Source organism: Lagenorhynchus albirostris, chromosome 20, assembly GCF_949774975.1.
Source record: "Lagenorhynchus albirostris chromosome 20, mLagAlb1.1, whole genome shotgun sequence".
Lineage (NCBI taxonomy): Eukaryota > Metazoa > Chordata > Mammalia > Artiodactyla > Delphinidae > Lagenorhynchus > Lagenorhynchus albirostris.
In genome coordinates this window covers 38,835,251-38,856,812 of record NC_083114.1, presented here as the reverse complement: position 1 = coordinate 38,856,812, position 21,562 = coordinate 38,835,251, and the positions used below count along the sequence as shown (strand labels likewise).

Sequence of the window (21,562 nt, the reverse complement as noted above, 5' to 3'; positions counted from 1 at the left end):
CCTGGGCCTAGGGGAAAGAGTGGTTTGATGCTAACTCATGGAGGAGGGGAGGAGGGGCCCTTCGGGGTTGGAAAAGCCTAGGGGTCCTATCAAAGCAGAGCTGGAAACAGGATGGAAACCCAGGCTACCCATCTGTGTACAGGGAGCAGTGCTATTACCCCAGAAGACCTGGGATGGTCCTGAGATCAGTGGGGTCTCTTCCCTTCCCAAGTCAGGTAGTGACATCTCTGTGAGAGGCTGGACACAGATATAGAGGGCTCAGGATTTTTTTAACCTTGTGGTTTACATAAGGCGTGATTGTGGAGAAAGAACTCAGGAATTCTAAACATCGCCGTTCAGATTCTATTTTCCTTTCACTAGATTATTTTCAAAGAGAAACACAATAGTTCAAAGGTAATATCATCCCTGTATTCCACGGAAATTCATTCTCACTGGAGGGTAGCAGGAGGATGGGGGTATAGCTCAGTGGCAGAGCATTTGACTGCAGATCAAGAGGTCCCCGGTTCAAATCCGGGTGCCCCCTCTCTGTGCGAGACTTTTCGCGTTTTCTTGGTCTTGCAATGCACACGTTGAAGTTTACTTACAAACGCGAGGGGAAGGATCCTCCAGCACTGCTGACCCGTTTTGCAGTCGGGCGTGGGTGGAGTGGAGTCCCCGGCCCTGCCAGATCGTGTCCTCAGTCTGCTGGTGGATTGTACAAAGGCCCACTCTCGTAATGGTAGGGTGGAAGCGGGAGCACCCGCAGGTGGCCCTGCCCGGGGACCCCGATTGCTGTTGGGAACAAGAGAAGCTGAGTCTCTAAGGGCCGGGCTCGGGCTAGGGAAGGAAGGCCGAGAGGAGTCTACGAGAGCGTGTAGGATGGAGAAGTGGGCGCCAAGAGAAACGCTAAGGGAACTCTAGCAGGGCAGGAAAGGGGCACCCAGGCCCAAAGGAAGGCCCCTGAAGTGTGGAATCTCTAGGGACTTCCCCTCCCACATTCTCAAACTGCAAGTTTCTTACATCATTAGAATTCTTTAGTTCAGAGCTTCAGGAAACAAACCCTGCACCCAGATGAGTAATCTCTTGAGATTCATTTTCTCTCCATCTCTTGTAAACATTGGACCTCACCTCTGTTCTTGCGTCCAGCACAGCGCCTGCGCTAGAGAAGCACTAACAAGTCATCTGCCTAGCGTTGCCACAAGAGGGGGTATAGCTCAGTGGTAGAGCATTTGACTGCAGATCAAGAGGTCCCCGGTTCAAATCCGGGTGCCCCCTCAGCGCCTTTTTAAAGGCACCGGACTCTGATTCTCTGGCAACAATTTTCTTTACAGCTTTTTTTTTCCTTCCACAATTTTGTGTTGACATTTCCTTCGCCACCTCTATTTTGGGCAGATGAGGAGCGGCGAGAGTACGAAATACAGGAATTCTAGAGCAGTGGCTCTCGAAATGTGGTACCGAGAACAGCACCACCACCTGGGAACGTGTTAGAAATGCGGATTCTCGTCCCTATCTCTATTGAGCTTGGGAGTGGCCCCAGAAATCTATGTTTTAATAAGCCCTCCAGGTGATTCTGATGTACACTCAAGTTCTAGAAGCTTACATTAAAAAAAATTACAGGTCGTTTGCTTCTAATTATTTCCAAGTTGCTGTTTCAGCCTGAGTTCTTATTAAGAGACCTTTTAAAACAGACCGCGGGGCATCCCGGACGGGGGAATGTACAAAGAAATCAGTGCCGGAGCTGGAATTTCGTCCTGGGACCTCTCACTTTGACCTCTCGGAAGGCAGGGGCAAAGACTTGTGAACCTGCCCGGCTGGAGTATAGGAGGTCGCGGGCAGCTCCAGGCCAGGACCAGAAAAGTGAGGAAAACCGCAGAACAGGCGCGTTGCGGCTCGTCATGTGCCCACTAGAGGGCAGCAAGAAGCTACAGCTGGAAGCAGCAGTCTTTTTGATCCTGAGAGAAGGCAAAATAGCAATTTAAATGAGACAAGAAGAAGAACTTACAGATGGGCCTTGCCTTGTCCCATTGTAATTGAATAGAGGCCTTAGGACTGGAGGAGGTCGCTTCTGGGACCCTGGGTCCCGAGGAAGGAGGAACTGGGATTCTGAAAGATTAGAGAGTCTTTAGGACCGCAGCCCCGTATATGTCAGGGCGCCCCCCTCGCCCCTCTATCTCCCTCCATCCAGCGCTCGAGTTTCTTGCTGTCGTACGAAGTAGGTCGGGGAGGGAAGAGGCACCTCCGTGTCCTGACCTGATTCCCTGCCGTCTATTAAATAGCCTAAATTGCAGGTATTTTATTCTGTTGTGGTAGGAAAAAAAAGGGGGGGGGGAATCTATCCCCAGAGCCTGCTATAACGTGGTGGCAGTTGGGGTGAGACATTTCCTTGCTCTGGGACTGGCTTTGAAGATTGACTGGGTCGGGCCCTGAGGAGGCCTGGGGTCCCCGGAGAGGAGGGTGGCCTCGGTTACCTCCTGGGGGTGGGAAGGGGTCCAGGTTATTTCAAAGTAGGGGTGAGCCAGGCCCTCCATGTCTGCTGGGCTGGGGGGCAAGACAATGGGGACAAGGCAACTGTCTGCTGGCAATGGGGGATGGGGGTGGGATAAAGTGGAGAGGAGCCACGGGAGGGCGTGGAATTCAGGCCTCTGCTGCAAGGGGAGATTCTGGGGTGGGGGTGGGCATCAGAAACCCACACAACTCCGTGGAACAGCCCAGAAAGTCGGGAAGCCTGGTGGAGCTGGGTCGGGGGGTGGGTGGTAGGAGCTCATGGTCCGAGGAAGAGGTCTGGCCTCTCGAGCCTTTTCTCCACCGCTTTCCCCCAGGGAGTCAGGAGGGGAAGGGAGGCAGGAGCTAAGGTGCGGTGTGGGGGTAGCTGGTGCTCTTCGGGGGTTCTTCCAGCCCGAGGGTCCCCCGCCCTGTCCCCCTCCTGCGTCCGCTGCCCCCCCTCCCCCCGCCTAGGGAGCGGCCGCGGAAGCTCTCGGGGAGCGCTCGGGCAGGGCTGGGAGGGCTGGGGAAGCCTCAGGGCGAGCTCTGGAGGCGCCGCGCCCCCCCGCCCCGCCCCCTCCCCGGTCCCGGCTCCGGGAGGCCGCGCTGCTCGCTCGCCGCCCGCTGGCGCTCCGCCGCTTTCGCCGCTCTCGCCGCTCTCGCCGCTCTCGCCGCTCTCGCCGCTCTCGCCGGCCTCGCGCCCCGCTGCCGCTCCGCCGCCCACCCCTCCGCCTGCCAGCCCGGGGGACCGCGCCGCCAGAGCCCGGCCGGGGCAGCTGCGGGCCGGGGGCGGGCCCTGGCCCCCACCATGCGGGCCGAGCTCTGGCTCCTCGTGCTGGTGCTCAGGGAGGCTGCCCGGGGGCTGAGCCCCCAGCCCGGAGCAGGTAGGACTGGCCGGAGTTGGCTGAGGTGGATCGGGGCGGGGGTCGGGGGGCAGGTAGGCGGGTGTGGGCATGGGCAGGTACCGGCATGCTGGCGATGTTTGGGGCGCCGGGGGGTCGTGTCTGCGGGAGGCCGGGCGCCCTGTGGACTGTGGCAGGTGGACAGGGACCCCACTTTTCTAAACACACAGGGTGTATGAGTGAGGGAGGAAGCGTCGGACACTGATGCCCCGAGCTCTCCTTCCCTCCTGGAAGGACACTGGAGGGACCCTAGTAGAGGGGGATCTATAAGGCAGTGGGCTCTGGCCCCAAAGGGGGCAGTGGGCGAGACATAGGGACCCCTGGTCACACCGAATGAGGCTGAATTCTGATGAGATGCGGAGTCTGGGGTGCCTTCTGTCCCAGTTCTGCCTCCTTTTTCTTTTCCCTGCCCCCACTCCCAAGCTGACCCAGGCTGGGGGCTGGGTGGGAGCAGCCAGGAGGATGGAGGAGAACCAGCATCTTTCCTCCAACAAGGGCACTACGGGCCTGACGCCTTCCTCTCTCCGTTTGGTACTTGGGGAGCAGGGCCCAGAAGGAAGCAACTTGCCGCTCCCCCACCCCCAGCCTCCAGGGTCCTCCTGTCACTCCTGCTCTGCTCTGCCCTGGTGGTCCTTGGCCTTTAGCTTCTCTGGCTCTAGATTGGGGGGTGGGGGTGTCCTATCTTGCACACTCCTCTTCCTCACAGCAGTTCTCTACAATCATCGCTGTCACGTGGAAGTCCTTTCTGAGATCTACCTTGAGTCCCTCCTGTTATAAAAGGAGAAGCATTTTTCAACAAGTAATTTTACATTCTCCTCTTTCCTCCTCATGTACGTAGAACTTCTCTGGGGTTGGGGGGGTGGGTAATTGCAGTCAAGCCTCTTGACAGAGAGAATTGGGAAGATAGTACTCCATGCCTCATTGGCATGCATGTCCCCCAGATGGATGGAGCAGGTGGAGGGTTTGGCAACAGTGATGCTGTAGTTGGGCTGCTGTGTCTCAGGGGTGTGCTGTCATCAGGCAAAGCGTCAGTGACAGTGTGCTTGACTTTAATGATCCCTGAATGTAGCTGAGACAGGCCTGGGTCCCTGTTGAGAAGGAGGGTGTGGGCAGAGGACAGTGGAGACTGATATGGCGAGAGGCTGCTGGTGAAGAGCCACCAGTTTTCAGAGAGACCACGCAGAGAGTGGCCAGAGACTTGGTTTCTAGTCCCAGCATCTCACTTGCTGTGTGACCTCGAGCAAGTTACTTTCCTTCTCTGGGCCTATTTCTTCCCTTATAAAGTGAGGCTGTGGGCAAAATTTTTAACTCTTGGTGGTGGGATTATGAGAGATCTTTTTTCTTTTTTAATGTTTGTCTTTCCTTTTCAGATTTGTTAGGATGTGTATGGGGTAATTGAAAACAATTTTTTAGATCTCAATATAAAAAGGAATGGGTTGGACAGGTCAATTTTTGAGGTCCTTTGCAAACCTAACCTGGTGGCATCTTCTGAACTTAGGATGTGACTGGGTGGATGAGAGACGGCTCTGAACCTGACTGAGTTGGGAGAACCATGGAGAGGGTTGGGGAAGGAGGCATTGGGAGGAAACAAGGATGTGCTGGGCCATGGGGGCCAGACCCAGGCCTGGCTGAGGGCTGCCTCTTCAGAGTTGGGTTGGAAGAGTAGATACCCTGGGAGGTCAAAAAGAGGGGGCAGACAGATTTGAATCACATCTCTCAGTAGAGGACACCCTGTCTCCTCGGCTTTGACAGACATTCAGCCAGGAGAAATGGACTTTCTATGCAGCAAGAGAGATTGGTTAGACCTAAGGAAGCTCTAAGAAGCCAGCGGGGGCAGCTGTTACTCCCAGTGCTGTGCTTTTTTCACAAGGGAAGGCTGGATTTGAGGGGGGCCCTGTGTGGAGGCAGAGGAATGTCTTCTGGGGAGAAGAGATGTGGGGTGGGACATTCTGGGGGAGGGTTGCTCCGAATGGTGGTGGAGCCCTGGTGATGATGAAAGGGCAGCTGGGAGCTGGACCTGAGGGGTGCTGCCATCCAGCCCCAAGGCTCCAAGTCTTCCGCGCTGCGGTGGGGATGGGCTCAGGAGGAAGCTGAGATCTCCCCTCCCACTTAATGAATCGGCTTGTTTAGTGGAGCCTTGAAACTTCGTCTGTCATTAAAATGGGAGCAGGAGAAAGATGAATGACCCAAAGATATAGTCAGGTGGCGATACCAGCAGAGGCTGACAGACAGACAGATGGACAGACAGGAAGATACTGGGGTGCACAGGGGGAGCGTTGGGGTGGTGGCACTCAGGGTCTGGTCCAGGGGAAACCGGAAGTGCCTACAGCAGACAGAGAAGGAAAAGGCAGCTGGACGTGACTTCCTGGCTGTCAGGAGACCAGGGCCAGCACCGACCCCTGGTGACCCTGGCAACTTCCTCCTTTCTCTGACCCTTGGTTTCCCCATCCATAAAATGAGGTTTGGACCAGATTGCCTCTAGGGCCCCTTGAAGCTATGACTCTGCTTCCGGCCTCCTCCTTGCTCGCCAGGGACCTCCAAGCAGAGCGAGACTGAAATCCAGATTTCTCACAGTGGCCGTCGAACAGCCCCTCCCCACCTCCACCCCTGCTCTCACTCTGCCTGCGGCCATCCCCCAAAACCCTCAGGCTGCTGTCCCCTGGGATCTGTCCCCTGGCTTCTCTTTGTCCAGGTCTCCATCAACTCAAGGGCCACCTCTCAGAGAGGCTCACCCTGAGGGCTCTGTCCAGAGTAGCAACAATCCCCAGCCCTCTCGTCCTTCTGTTTCCCTCACAGCCCTTCTCACTGCCTCACGTTGTCTCGTTTGCTGAATTACTCATCTTGTGTGTGTCTTTCCCGACTAGAATCTTCATGGGCACGGGGGTTGTGTCTGCCTGTTCCCTGTTATTGCCCCAGCACCCAGCATGGTGCCTGGCACACAGTAGGGTCTCAATAAACATGTACTGAGTGAGTGAATGAATCAGAGGGGTCGCAGACCCCAGTCTGTCCCTTTGAGAGAAACTCAGAGAGGCAAACTCTTCTCTTCTCCTCTCCTCCCCTCTTTTCTTCTGAGCTACTGGCCATCTCTCCCTGCCCCTTCCTCATGCCTCCCTCTCTCTCCCCAGATCAGGGTCCTCAGTGGGTTTCTGCCTGCCAGCAGGAGGGGAAAGGGTGCAGTTGGGGACTTTGTAACTGAGGGGCAGGATTTCAGCTCAGGGTCTGGAGCCTTCCCCGGGCCCCTCAGAAAGTTGCTCCTCACGTGAATCCCAGGAAAGGCAGGAGGACTCTGCTGGGTGCTTTGTGCCCGTTATTTTATTTAAGACTCAAAATGACTCGCCCGATATAGGTTTTATCATTTCCATTTTCCAGAGGAGGAAACTGAGGCTTAGAGAGATTATGCAGTTTGTCCAAAGTCATAGTCAATAAGCGATAGATTCAAAGTGCAGTCTCAAGCTTGTCTGATTCCAAACCTGTGCTTTTTTTTTATAACTTCCCGCTGCGGAGCACAGGCTCCAGACGCGCGGGCCCAGCAGCCATGGCTCACAGGCCCAGCCGCTCCGCGGCATGAGGGATCCTCCCGGACCGGGGCACGAACCTGTGTCCCCTGCATTGGCAGGCAGACTCCCAACCACTGTGCCACCAGGGAAGCCCCCAAACCTGTGCTTTTATTGCTGTGATACTACAGGGAGGGTTTCTGGTGAGGCTGTGCCACGAGGGAAGAGTCTTTTCAACCCTGTGGGTTGCAGGTACTCAGGACATTTAAGGATGCCTCCCTTCCTCCCTCCCTCCTTTCCTTCCTTCCTCCCTTCCTCCCTCCCTCCCTCCCTCCCCCCTCCCTCCCTTCCCCCTCCCTTCCTCCTTCCCTCCCTCCCTCCCTCCCTTCTTCCCTCCCTCCCTCCCTTCCTCCCTTCCTCCCTCCCTCCCTCCTTCCCTCCCTCCCTCCCTCCCTTCCTCCCTCCCTCCTTCCCTTCCTTCCTCCCTCCCTCCCTCCCTCCCTCCCTCCTTCCCTCCCTCCCTCCCTCCCTCCCTCCCTCCCTCCTTTCCTTCCTTCCTCCCTTCCTCCCTCCCTCCCTCCCTTCCTTCCTCCCTCCCTCCCTCCCTCCCTTCCTTCCTTCCTCCCTCCCTTCCTCCCTCCCTCCCTCCCTCCCTTCCTTCCTTCCTCCCTCCCTCCTTCCCTCCCTCCCTCCCTCCCTCCCTTCCTCCCTCCCTCCCTCCCTTCCTCCCTTCCTCCCTCCCTCCCTTCCTCCCTTCCTCCCTCCCTCCCTCCCTCCCTCCCTCCCTCCCTCCTTTCCTTCCTTCCTCCCTTCCTCCCTCCCTCCCTCCCTTCCTCCCTCCCTCCCTCCCTCCCTCCCTTCCTCCCTCCCTCCCTCCCTCCCTTCCTTCCTTCCTCCCTCCCTTCCTCCCTCCCTCCCTCCCTCCCTTCCTTCCTTCCTCCCTCCCTCCTTCCCTCCCTCCCTCCCTCCCTCCCTTCCTCCCTCCCTCCCTCCCTTCCTCCCTTCCTCCCTCCCTCCCTTCCTCCCTTCCTCCCTCCCTCCCTCCCTCCCTTCCTCCCTCCCTCCTTTCCTTCCTTCCTTCCTCCCTTCCTCCCTCCCTCCCTCCCTTCCTCCCTCCCTCCCTCCCTCCCTCCCTCCCTCCCTTCCTTCCTTCCTCCCTCCCTTCCTCCCTCCCTCCCTCACTCCCTTCCTTCCTTCCTCCCTCCCTCCTTCCCTCCCTCCCTCCCTCCCTTCCTCCCTCCCTCCCTCCCTTCCTCCCTTCCTTCCTCCCTCCCTCCCTCCCTCCCTCCCTCCCTTCCTCCCTCCCTCCCTCCCTTCCTCCCTTCCTCCCTCCCTCCCTCCTTTCCTCCCTCCTTCCCTCCCTCCCTCCCTCCCTCCCTCCCTCCCTCCCTCCCTTCCTCCCTCCTTCCTTCCTTCCATCATCTATGTGTGTTTGATGAGCATCTGCTCTATGTCAGGCACCTAGAGCCTGTGGTGGCACAGGTAGCAGCAATATGTCAGGATCAGGGCTGGGACGGTGCATGTAGCATTTGGGGTGAGGGGCAGAAATGTCAGAGGAGGCACTGGGAAGAAGTGACGTCTCATGAGACTTGAAGGATGAGCAAGAGCTCATCAGGAGAAAGATTTATTTATGGAGCAGAGTGATCTAGGATGAGAAAATTGCATGTGTGAAGCCTCGTGGCCAGGGAGAGTAGGGCTGCGTCCTGCAAAGGGCTTTAGGAAGATGGGAGGCTGGAGAGCCAGCAGGAATCCCGTCATGAAGGGGCTCAAGTGCTGAGTGGAGGAGCTGGGCTTTCAGCCGAAGGGTCATGGCGAGCGGGGAGCATGGGGGAGATGGAACGAAGTTTGTCCTCTGGACAGGATGCTCTGGCAGGCGTGTGGGAGACTGGCCCAAGGGCATTAAGGGTGGGGGCTGAAGTTGCCACCAGGAAAGAGGTGACGGTGGCCAGGACTGAGTGGTGGCCATGAGGCTGGAATGGCAAGCTTGTGTGATGCATGGGATGAAGGTGGCTTGGCCCAGGCGCTGGGATTGTGTGACCAGGCCTTGTGAAGTCAGCCTGTTGCTTTTTGCCCTGGAGCAGGGCAGGGGCACCAGAAGAGGGTTGGGGCACTACCACTGGGCCGTCCCCCTACATTCCAGGGGCTACAGTCTGCCAGAGAAGCTCCCAGGTTCGGACCCAACGGCACCCAGTGCATTCTGCCCTGGGGCTGCCCCTGCACCTTAGGACGCAGCCTGGCATTGCCGGTCACCTCTTGTACTGCACTTTTTCTGTGCCTGAGTGCAATTCCTGTCCTGGACTAGTTGTGTGACCTGGGGAGATTCCTTAATGTCTTCGTGCCTAGGTTTCCCAATTTGTAAAATAGATCTAAAACTAGCACCTCTCTCATAGGGTGACTGTGAGGGTTCAATGAGTTAGTGGGTTTAAAGCCCTTGGAATAGTACCGGCACAGAGTAACCATTCTCTAAAAGTCAGCTGTTATTTTTGTCATTACTGTCACTATTGTGACATCCCACTAGACTGTATGCCACTTAGGGCCATGGGTGGTGGAATGGATGAATCCATGACTAGCGTATGCTCTGGAAGCTTCTTGCTGGGAAGAGGGAGCTCTCCAGGGCAAGGCAGAAGGCAGAGCAGGGGGTGGCTGAGGGTTGGATAGGTGTGTAACATGTGTGTGAGCCTGCAGGAGGAGGGCCCAGGCCTTCAGGCAAGTGTGTGTGTGCATGTGGGCCCCAACACACACACGTGAGCAACCAGCCATGTTGGCTCCTTCTGCAGGCGGAAGGGGTGTCCCATCCTAGCCAACTGGGAGGGGGCAGGGTGTCGGGGGTTGGGAGGGCAAGATTCAGGGTTAGGACAGAGTAGGGCAAGGTTCCTCGGCAACCTCCCTCTCTGTCCCGCGCCCCTGTCTCCCTCCTGGACACTTTGCCTCTGACCCTGAGCATCCCTGTTTATATCATTAACTTTTTAAAATAATTAATTAATTAATTAATTAATTTTTGACTGCGTTGGGTCTTCTTTGCTGCATGCGGGCTTTCTCTGGTTGAGGTGAGCAGGGGCTATTCTTCCCTGTGGTCCACGTGCGGTGGCTTCTCTTATTGCGGAGCACGAGCTCTAGGCACGTGGGCTTCCGTAGTTGTGGCTCGCGGGCTCTAGAGCGCAGGCTCAGTAGTTGTGGCGCACGCTCTGCGGCACGTGGGATCTTCCCGGACCAGGGCTCGAACCTGTGTCCCCTGCATTGGCAGGCGGATTCTTAACCACTGCGCCACCAGGGAAGCCCCTCCTTGTTTACAAAACCTTCTCATTTCTTTTTCTTCCTTGATGCTCACGGTGGCCTGTGCCACAGGCATGATTTCATCCCCATGTTCGTGATGAGGAAACTGAGGCTTAGAGAGGTAAACTGATGGGTCCAAGGTCACACAGGTTGCGGTGGCAGGTGTGCCCTCCCTGGCCCCAGCTCTGGCTAGGCCCCTCTCCCTGCCCTCTCCCCAGGCCTCAGGCCCCCACCATCCAGGCTCCCTCCTCTCTCGGTTGCAGGACTGTGATGCCTGCAGATCCCCAGCAACCCTTTCTGGGCCAGCTGAGCTCCTCTCTTTGCTCTGCACATGCTCCTTTCCTGTTCTGGGTCCTGCCCAGGCCTGAGGGCTGCTTGCAGGAGGACCCAGGGAGCTGGGCAGACCAGCCCAGCACAAGTAGTTCTGCCACCAGGGGCAGCTGTGGGCCCCACCCGAGAGCGGCAAGACAGCCCTGGCTTGGGGTCTGGGCCACAGGCAGGCTGCCTTCCCAGCACTGGGCTCAGGTCCATCTCAGCCAGTGGACATCTTGGGGAAGGGGTCTGGAGACCACCCTCTCTCCATCTTTTCCAGAGCATCTGGTTGCGATTAGGGGCAGGGGAGTGAGAGGGGGCCGGCAAGGATCCAGCAGGCACCAGCAGCCAAGAATGACTTAATTGGATAAAATGTCTAATGACAAACCAGAGCCCCACAGCAGGGTCCTGGCCCCGGTCCCAGGCCTGGTCCTGGGCAAGCCTTTTCTCAGCCTCTGTTCTGATGGCTCCCAAGTTACCCCCAGTAAAGTGTCCTCAATTATGCAGTGATTGAGCACCTACTGTTTGCGAGGCACCGAGGATACACATTTACGGAAGGTGGGAGGGTCCTGTGGGAACTCAAGTCTACCAGGGAGACAGGCACAGTTAGACCACCAGCAGATGCTCTAGGAGAGAGGGCTCCATCCAGGAGCTCTGGGGAGGGGGTGGGGCAGGTCGAGGTGGAGAAGGGCATCTGACACAGTGCAGGCCTGAAACTGATGGAGATCACAGGGAATGCCACCTCCACCCGTCTGGTGGTCTGTGTCCCATATACACGTCCATAGTAGGTGTGGCAATTGGAGAGACCGTATAAGACACATCTTTGGGGGCATAAATCTTTCTGAAATGGCAAAGCATGGTTTCTATGTCATTTGGAATAAATTTAATGACCTAGAGGGAACTGGAGAGAGCATCAAGTCGAGGAACGGCTGCTAGATGGCCTGTGTGCAGCCACTCTCCAATCCTGTGCCCACAGCAGACATTACTAATTGATCATGACAACCTTTCCTGCTAAACACAAATGGAACCTCAGAATTCTTCACAATTAGAGTGCTCCTGGCTGTCACTAATCGATTGGAGATGGCTTTTGAGATGAAATCTATTTGCCATCATTGATGGTGTCTAAGCTCCTTGTTTCATGGGGAAAGTGACTTGCCCAAGGGGTTTGAAGGTAGTGATGAGACTAAACAGAGGTCCCCGCTATGGAGACATCTTCAACTGTCACAACCTGGGAGGAGGTGCTACTGGCATCTAGAGGGTAGAGGCCAGGGATGCTGCTAAAAAATCCTGCAATGCATAGGACAGTCCTCCACAACAAAGAATTACCCAGTCCAAAATGTCAGTAGTACCAAGGATGAGAAGCCCTGAACTAAAAGAACTCTGCTCTCTGGCTTCTAGTCCCTGGAAGGTGAGATTGTGTGCCACTTGTGGTAGAGAAATAGGGAACTGGTTTGGAATGTTCCAGAGCAATTGTTCTCACCCTTGTCTGCCGTGTAAGGTCCAGGTCTTCTCAAAAGCTCTCCGGGGGGTCATTTAAGGATCCACACGCACAGGCCACACCGCAGACCAATTATATCAGAATCTCTGGGGTGGAACTCAGACAGCAGGAATTTTTAAAACTCCCCAGATGATTCCAGTGAAGTTGAGAATAATCATCCCTTTGGGGGCAGATAAGGGAAACTTATCTCCATCCCTACCTGCTGTATGACCTTCTTTAACCTCTGTGAGCTGCTGATTCCTGTCTGCAAAATGGAGAGCATCATACCTACGGTGGAGGGCTGGAGTGAGGGCTAAAGTGTTTCCTGTGCAAAGTGTGTGGGTGGAGCTCAGTGCATGCTGGGTATCTCCGGCCCTGAATGTCAGTGTCCCCAGAGTCAATGACGGCATGGGAATCAGGGCTTCTGCAGAGTAAGCAGGCTGGTCCCCCTCCAGGGCCTTCATGCTGACTGTCAGGACTCAACTTTCTGTCCCGTTCTCCCAGGTCAGGATGCAGGCCGAGGCTCTGGAGCGGCCGTCCAGGGGACCACCGTGCAGGGCTGGAATCGGAGAGCCCGAGAGATCCCTGGCCAGGTGTCGGAGCCGGACAGGACTCAGCTGAGCCGGGACCTGGGTGGGGGCACCCTGGCCATTGACACACTGCCGGATAACGGGACCAGGGTGGTGGTAAGTGCTGGAGGGACATGGAGCGGGAGGGAATTGGCAGTGGGGGGGCCCCCAGGTGCCCCATGTACACTTGTCAGACACACAAGTGTATCCTTTGGGGTTGGGCCTGGACGTCGGTGTGGAGACAGGGCTCCCGGGAGAGGGGATGGAAGCGGGGTCAAGCCTGGGTCATAAGATCTTGGCCTCTCAGAGCTTCATAGGCTTGCCTACCTCCTTGTGGACCCAGAGAGGTGAAGTGACTTGCTCAAGGATGCACAGCATGTCCGCAGGGTTCCTGACACTGGACTCTTCCGCTTCTTAGGGCCTCCACTAGAAGCTGAATGAAGGTGGCATTATTAGGCACAGCCGGCTGCCAGCTCTGGCCCCACCCCGACCTCATTTCTGCACCATCTACAGACCATGCGGCTCCAGAGGGTTCATGGTACAGAGGCTCTGGTTGCTCAGCCTCCGGGGAGGGCGCTCCGAGTGGAGGAAGCAGTTAGGGTGATGCTGCAGGAGAAAACCTCCTCTGCCTGGGGCAGTTCTGGGGGTGGCAATGCAGGGAGGAACTGGCCCCTTGTAGAGCCAGCCCTGCTCCCCAGCTGGCTACCTGGGAGGCTCATGGGGGCCTCTGTGTCTGTGGGAGAATCTGTAATCATGTGTATGTCTGAGGGTTATTGTGTATTATGTACATTTGCCTGTGTGTCTGTCACCGTGAGCTGCTGTGTCTGAGATGAGTGTGTGTGTGTGTGTGTGTGTGTGTGTGAGAGAGACCGTGTGAGTGTGAATGTGCCCATGGCTGTGTGTGGAGACGCGCACGGCTGCCGGTGAAGAGGATGGATTCTCAGGATGCAGAAAAACTATGAAAAGAGAAACAACAAGAGGATGGGCTTCTTGGCATTTCTTTATTTTATGTTAGGAACTAATTTTTTAAATGCAAGAAGCGCATGCAGTCAAAAAGGCCAAATAGGGCTTCCCTGGTGGCGCAGCGGTTGAGAGTCCGCCTGCCGATGCAGGGGACACGGGTTCGTGCCCCGGTCCGGGAAGATCCCACGCGGAGTGGCTGGGCCCGCGCGTCTGGAGCCTGTGCTCCGCAATGGGAGAGGCCACAATAGTGAGAGGCCCGCGTACAGCAAAAAAAAAAAAAAAAAAAAAAAAAGGGCCAAATAGTGCTAAAATCAGAAAACAAAACACATCAGTCCGCCCCTCTCCTCCGGACCTGCCCACCCCTCTCTCAGAAGGTGTCACTTTGGGCACCTTCTCCTGGAGGTCATCTCCATATTTCTAAGTAATTTGCTTACACTGCTACCTGTCGATAAATCCATTTAGACATTATCTGTTGGTTGCCTGTTGTGTAGATGAAGAGTGCCTTTTATATGCCTTTTATCTACTCCCCCAAGCATGGTTTAACGCTCTCAATACAACTGTTAAATCCATATGCTCTGCTTTTTATTGTAATCAGGTAAATATTGTTCACCACTAATCCAATCAGGGTAATATCACTGTTTACTTTCTTGCATCATTTTTGCCTTTCTTGCCCCCAATCCCCACCTACTTTCTTAGTTTTTTGTACTTACCATGGCTATATATTCTTTTTTTTTCTTAATTAATTACTTCTTGGCTGCACTGGGTCTCCGTTGCTGCGTGTGGGCTTTATCTAGTTGTGGCGAGCGGGGGCTACCCTTCGTTGTGGTGTGCGGGCTTCTCATTACAGTGGCTTCTCTTGTTGCGAAGCACAGGCTCGAGGCATGCGAGCTTCAGTAGTTGTGGCACGCAGGTTTAGTAGCTGTGGCTCGTGGGCTCTAGAGCGCAGGCTCAGTAGTTGTGGCGCACAGGCTTAGATGCTCTGCGGCATGTGGGATCTTCCTGGACCAGGGCTCAAACCTGTGTCCCCTGCGTTGGCAGGCGGATTCTTAACCACTGAGCCACCAGGGAAGTCCACTGCTATATATTCTTAAACATCCATTGGCCTTAAATATAATTTTTGGTGTGGCCAAACCTGTCAGTTTTTGTTTTTGGGGGGTTTTTTTTGGAAACCTCTCAGCCGTCGTCATCCTTCTCCAACCTGGCTGGGTGCTCGCCTACCTGCCCACAGCCATCCCGGGACCTCCCTCTCCTTCATCCTGGAACTCCCTTATCTCTCTCCTTGCTGGGCACCCTGTTCTCTTGACCCTGTGTCTTTTTTTTTTTTTTTTTTGACCCTATGTCTTTTCTTTCCCACTTCATTCCCTTGTTTGTTTAGCTTTCTGAGAAAGGTTACAGAAGAGGAGAACTTGCACATCTGAAAATGCCTTTATTGTATCCTCACACTTGATTGATGGTTTGGCTGAATATAGAATTCTATATTAAAAATAATTTTCCTTCCCAAGTTTGCAGGCATCTCACATGGTCTTCTGGCTTCTGATGTCACCGTTGAGAGGTCTGATGCGCTTACGCCCGATCTCTGTAGATGCCTGCTTTCTCCGCCTCTGGAAGCTTTCAGGGGTGTTCCCTTAACCCCAGCATTCTGAAAGTGCCTGTTTGGGCTCTTTCTCTCTCACTGCGCTGGACACTTGATGGACTGTTTCAACCCAGAGACTTATATTCGCCAGTTCTGGAAGGTCTTCTTGTTTTATTGCTTTGATCATCTTTTCTCTATGTACTCTCCTCTTTCTACCAGACTCCTCAATTAGATGTCCATTTCGGGGATTGATCCCCAAACTTTCTTCTCTCTTCTGTTTCTATCCCTTTGCATTTTTTGTTGTCTATTTGTTAGTTTGCTTGTAATTGTTGTTGTTGATCCACTTTCTGGGAGATATTCTCAACCTTATTTTCTTAATGTTACCGATTTTTTTTCTACTTTCATATTTTTCATTTCCAGGAGCTGTTTATTCTTTTCTGATCATTTCTTAAAAACATAGTCTCCCATTGTTCTTGTGTCATGGATGTAATAGCTTCTCTCTCTAAGGATATTTTTAGAATTTTAATATTTTTTCCTGCATCATTTCTTTTCTTCCTCCCTCCCTTCCTCCCTCCCTTCCTTCCTTCCTTCCTTCCTCCCTCCCTCCCTCCCTCCCTTTCTCTCTCTCTCTCTCTCTCTCTCTCTCTCTCTCTCTCTCTCTCTTTCTTTCCATTTAATGCAGGGACAGTATACACAGGAGGGCCAGGTGTGGGCAGGGTGAAGGAAGAGAAGACGTTAGGAAAAGCTGCAGGAAGGAGCAGCTAAGACCTCTACACGTGAGCCTGAGCTGGCAGGGAGGGTGGGTCCCCAAAGCAGCAAGAGCTGTGATGCCTCTGCAGGAGGGGTGCTGGACAGGGGCTGCACCAGTGCGGGTGGGAGACGGACCAGGGCCAGCCTGCAGCCTGGTGCGGAGGGAGCAAGGTCATACATTCTCTGAACTCTCTCTCTTTCTGCATCATTTCTGTGACTTATTCCTTTTACCTCGTCCTCAGACATGGCTTGGCCCCATTACTGATCCTGTCTTCATTTAAAATGTTGATCTTTTGTTCATCATGGATTTTTCTGCATCAGTTTAACGAATTTGATTTAAAAATATATGGCATTAAAATATTCTCTTGATGACTGAGTCTGTAGGTGCCGCTTTTTAAATGTTTTTATTAAAAAAATTTTATTGGAGTATAGTTGATTTACAATGTTGTGTTAGTTTTAGGTGTACAACATAAGGATTCAGTTATACATATACCTATAGTCATTCTTTTTCAGATTCGTTTCCTATATAGGTTATTACAGAATATTGAGTACTATACAGTAGGTCCTTGTTGGTTATCTATTTTATATGTAGTAGTGTGTGTATGTTAATCCCAACCTCCTAATTTATCCCTCCCCTCCACGTTTCCCCTTTGGTCACCATAAACTTGTTTTCGAAATCTGTGAGTCTGTTTCTGTTTTATAAATAAGTTCTTTTTGTTGCTGCCACTTTAACTGTTACACCCGGGGTCAGTGCCGCCCTCGCCTCACCCTAATCCCTCCATGCTGCCCTGTCTTCTCCATCCTGCAGAACCAAGGAACCATGATGGGATGATGGAATGGAGGGCCAGGGCAGGAGAGGTACCCCAAGTAAGGGAACACTTGGAAACTCACCCTGTCCCCAACCCCCAGCTTTGCTGGGCTACTGGTTAAAGAACTGGTATTTGCTCTGGGCCAGGCACCATGGTCAGAGGGCCACGGTCCAGTCTGTGCAGAGAGGCCACTGCAGAAGAGAGCCACAGAGACGTGGCCTTCTGGAAGCAATTATCTGTGGGTGTTCAGAAAGGGCAGTGGGGATCGTTAAGAGCCAGTATGGATTCAATAACCCCAGAGCTTAAAAAACAGCTCAGGGCTTCCCTGGTGGCGCAGTGGTTGAGAGTCCGCCTGCCGATGCAGGGGACATGGGTTTGTGCCCCGGTCCGGGAAGATCCCACGTGCTGCGGAGCGGCTGGGCCCTTGAGCCACGGCCGCTGAGCCTGTGCGTCCGGAGCCTGTTGCTCCGCAACGGGAGAGGCCACAACAGTGAGAGGCCCGCATACCACAAAAAAAAAAAAACAGCTCAAATTCTCGGGCTCTACCCTGGACTGATTGGCTGAGAAACACTGGAGCCTGGGAATCTGTTTCTTTAAAAGTCCCCCCATGTGATCCTGATGGCTCTCTAGGTGTGGGAACTTGGGAGCTGTAACATTTCAAACCAATTTTAAAATCGGTTGCCAAACTGAACACTGGAAGCTGAGGCTTTCTCAGGCAACATGTGGCTGGACTTGACCACAAGACTTCCACCATCCTGGGGGCTTTGTGGCCCCCTCAGTAGCCACACATTAAGAGTGCACGTGAAGAAGCAAGGCCACCCTGGCAGGAGGCCCCTCTGACTGCGCTAGGGGTGTCCCCAGCCCTGCCCAGAAGATTGGAGGATCAGACTTCTAGACCAGGCTTCTCCCTTAGCTGGAAGAGAGCTCAGAATGTCAGATTAGGAACCGGAAGGCTTCCTTGGCAGGCTGGTGGATAGCTGGCCTCAGGCCAGAGGAAACTATTGGGATAATTAGAAATCCTGGCACTTCCGTTTAGAATAAGGTGGGAGAGATGTGACTTAGCAGCAGTTCATGAGGAAAACACTTGGGGCTCCTCACTGGCTGTGGGCTGGGATGAGTCAGGAGTGTGGAGTGGCTGCCACGGACGGAGGTGGGAAAGCCAGCTGTGTTCATGGAAACCCACGAAAACCCACAGAAACCCGGGGACCACGGTTGGGGCTCTGGGGATCCTGTGGGGTTTTTCTTGTCCTGACCACAGCTGAGGGGTTTGAACCCCCTTTCAAATGGCTTTCTAGAAACCAGAGTAGTCCAACATGGTTGAAGGAGTTTGGGGTATTTAACCTGGTATAGAGAAGCTTCTAGATGTGGCTGTTTCCTAATAGCTGCAGGGCTGTGACTGGGGCAGAGGGAATAGACTATTTTCCTCCACAGCTCATATCCCTTCCTGCCCTGAATTATCTATTTATTTGTTTTTATTGCCTGTCTTTCCCTGAAACCGAGGCACCATGAGACCCAAGACTGTCTTAGCGCTCTGTAGCCAGTGCCTGGTGCATGATGGGTGTTCCTCTTTTGAAGGAACAAAGGAAGTAGGGATTTCTCCATCTCCAGAGGCCTTGAAAGACAGGGTTGTTGAAGAGAAGAGGTTGTGCCTGGGGTGAGTTGTTGGACTTAGTGGCCTCAAAGGACCAAACTCTACTGACTCCCGGGTTCTCACACACATAAGAGAATGTCAGTGCTTATACATGCCATAGATGCCGGAACATGTGCGCACACACTGCGACCCGGGGGGGTCTCGTGCCGGAATCCTCAGAGGGGCCTGGGCTCCATTCCTACCCCGCCTTGAACCCATTAGGCCTTGCACTGAGCAGCAGTCAATGGGGCATGGTGACGACCGCCCCCTTCAGCACAGCCAGACCTCCACACCACCTGGGCTGTGCGCTCACCCTCCCCTGGATGGTGGGCCCCCTTGGTCCCTGCAGGTGCCCCGGGAAGCGTCCCAGAGACTGCTGCTTCTCCCGTGTCTCTAGTCAGCGTCTCTGAGAGCTGGGGTCTCTCTGGCCGAAGGAAACCCCATCTTGGCAGCAGAGGGCTGAGCAAGAGGGAAGTGGAAGGAAGGGGACATTTCAGCAGGTTTGATTTGGTCTGTTTCATAAAGTTTTCTTGGCTTTCAACGGTTTATCCATATCACAGTCTAATCTCTGCCAGCAGGAACCAGGCTTTAGTTCCCTCTGCTCTGGGGCCGTTATCGAGGGGCTTCGGGCCTGGCAGGTAGGCTGCCATCCCCTTTGTCTCCCCCCTGCGCACCCCGGAGCCCCATCATCTCCCTTCTTTGTTCCTCAGTCCACCCTCCTGGCCCCAGCTTCCCTTCTGGCCCAGCTCCCTCACCTCAGCCCCTCTGCCCAGCCCCCATCCCAGGCCTTCTCTGGCCCAGGCCCCTCTGACCATCTTCCCTTCTCGCCCCTCTGGCCCAACCCCATCTTCCTAGTCCCTTCTGCCCAGCACTTCCTGCCTGGCGACCTCGCCACAATGCTCCTTCCAACTCAGACCCTCTTGCTTTGGAGGCCTTGAGGCATCCAGGCTGTGCTCCCAGGATGAGCTGGCAGGCCCCTGGTCAGAGCCATCTCCTTGGATTTTATTCCCACACTCACTCTACCACCACATCCCTGTGGAAATAGGATTCTTGTCCGGACTTAAGCTTTCCAGAGATTTTTCCACCAAGACCAATCCTGAGGCCCTGGGAACACTGGAAATTTTGTGGGCGAGGGAGGGATTGGGGAGAGCCATAGTGGTAAGTTAGAAATCCGGAAAGAACCACAGTTTATTCTCCAGGAGGCTGAAGGGGGATGTCTTCAAGCCTGGGGATTTCCAAATCCAAATTAAAGGTTTTCTTGGTTCTGTGGTTCATGTCTGGGTCACAGTTTGGGAGGAACCAAGTTTAAGAGCAGTCAGATTTGGAGGTTCACACCCTAATAGAACAGGTTCACACCCTAATAGAAAATTCTGACTCCCCTCCTCTTACCCCAGTCTTCCTCCTGGCCCAGCTTCCCTGGATTCCTCTCCTCTCTGGCCCAAGCCAAGCAAAACTTCCCAGCTCATGCAACCACCATGGCAGGCCCAGGAATGCTGAGGGACCACACAGTGGGATAGGGACTACATCATCCAAGACAGTTGGGCAGCGAGAGGAACAAGTGAGTACAATACCCTCCTGGTTTCTACACCCTCCCAAAGGAGGCAGTTCCCAAAAGGAGACCTTCAGGAGGGCCTAGGGGAGACGGGACAGACAGACTTGTAGCATCGACACATGAAGAGCCCCAAGCGCTGCTCATGGAAGAACCCGGCCATGGCAGTGCGGGCGCTGAGGGGAAAGGATGAGGTGACAAGGCTGTTAGGGGAAGACTTCTGGGGGTTGAGGGTGAGAATGGGTGGAGGGAAAGTCGTGAGCTGAATTTTGAAGCGACAGACAATAAGAGATTTTGTGAGAAGAATGGGTGTCCAGGGAGGTGGGAGGTGGAGTCCAGACGTCCAGGCTTCAGCACTGTGGAAAGGGTCCCGCAGTCTTGGCCTTCCATCCGGCACGTACCAGCTGCTGACCTTGGGCTGGACACTTAAACCCTCAGTTAATGAACCTGGCGTTTCAAGCCCCTACTAGCTTCAGATTTCCCAAATAGGGGAGGGTAGGTACTGATCTTCCTGGGTTGAGACTCGAGAGCAAAATGCGAGGCATGTGATGGGTTCTCAGTCCCGGTGGTCTCCCTTGCCCGGCTCGGTGAGAGTGCCACAGCGCCCTCTGCTGGCTGCTCAGGCCCAGGCGGTCTGTCTCCCACGCAGGTCCCTTTGGTTGACCTTTTCCTTTTCCTTCCGCAGCCTGGTTGTTTGGTTGGTTGGTTGGTTGATTTTCTTTCTTGTTGAGGTGAGAGTCACGTAACAAAAAATTAAGCATTTTAAAGTGAAGTGTATTTAATATACCCACAATGTTGTGCAACCATCACCTCTGTCGAGTTCCAAAACATTTGCACCACCTCAAAAGGAAATCTTGGACCTTTCAGGCTGTTGCACCCCATCCCTCACCCCCTTCAGTCCCCGGTTATCACCAATCTGTGTTCTATTTCTATGAATTTACCTTTTCTGGATAGTTCATATATAAATGAAATATCATGTATGATCTTTTGTGTCTGGTTTCTTTCACCTGGCATAATGTTTTCAAGGCTCATCCATTTTATGGCTGAATAATATTTTCCATTATACGGATATCCACAGCTATGTTCATCTACTCATTTGTTGATAGACATCTGAGTTTCTTCCTTTTGGTTCTTGTGAATAGTGCTACTGTGAACATGTGTATGTGTATGTGTTTGAGTACCTATTTTCAGCTCTTTGGGGGTATACCTAGGAGTGGAATTGCTGAGTCATAGGGTAAGTCTATGTTTAACTCGGAGGAACTTTCAAACTGTTTTCCACAGTGACTGAAACATATTACATTCCCACCAGCAATGTATGAGGGTTCCCATTTTGCTGCATCTTTGCCAACACTTGTTATTTTCCTTTTTTTTTTTTTTTTTTTTTAATTATAGCATCCTGGTGGATGTGAGCTGGTATCTCATTGTGGTTTTGCTTTGTAGTTTCCCTAATCACTAATGATGTTGAGCATCTTTTCATGTGCTTGTCGGCCATTTGTATATCTTCTTTGGAGAAATGTCTACTTAAGTCCTTTGCCTATTTAAAAAATTGGGCTGTTTGTCTTGGGAAAATTTCTTTCTTTCTTTTTTTTATAATTTTTTTCCCTTATTTTTTTGCCTGCGTCGGGTCTTAGTTGCAGCACACGGGATCTTCCTTCGTTGAGGCATGCGGGATCTTCGTTGCGGTGCTCGGGCTTCTCCCTAGTTGTGGTGCATGGGTTAGTTGCCCCGCAGCATGTGGGATCTTAGTTCCCGTCCCGGGAAATTTTCTTTTCTTTCTTTTTTTTTTTTTAAATTTTTTGCC

At 53.7% G+C, this 21,562-nt stretch overlaps 1 protein-coding gene and 2 non-coding genes across 5 annotated transcripts in view; all 3 read left to right on the top strand.

Moving 5' to 3' along the window:
• Positions 1-451: 451 nt before the first annotated feature.
• On the top strand, positions 452-523 carry TRNAC-GCA (transfer RNA cysteine (anticodon GCA)). Its single transcript has one exon. It is a non-coding gene; the product is annotated as a tRNA-Cys (tRNA).
• Positions 524-1,182: 659 nt separating this feature from the next.
• On the top strand, positions 1,183-1,254 carry TRNAC-GCA (transfer RNA cysteine (anticodon GCA)). Its single transcript has one exon. It is a non-coding gene; the product is annotated as a tRNA-Cys (tRNA).
• Positions 1,255-3,192: 1,938 nt separating this feature from the next.
• PLXDC1 (plexin domain containing 1) overlaps positions 3,193-21,562 on the top strand; it is a 65,745-nt gene continuing 47,375 nt past the window's right edge. For all 3 annotated transcript variants that reach the window (XM_060133918.1, XM_060133917.1, XM_060133916.1), the window contains exons 1-2: positions 3,193-3,344; positions 12,423-12,604. In XM_060133918.1, coding sequence (XP_059989901.1) covers positions 3,269-3,344; positions 12,423-12,604 — 258 coding nt within the window. In that variant the 5' untranslated portion in view covers positions 3,193-3,268. The remainder of the gene's footprint in view (positions 3,345-12,422; positions 12,605-21,562) is intronic.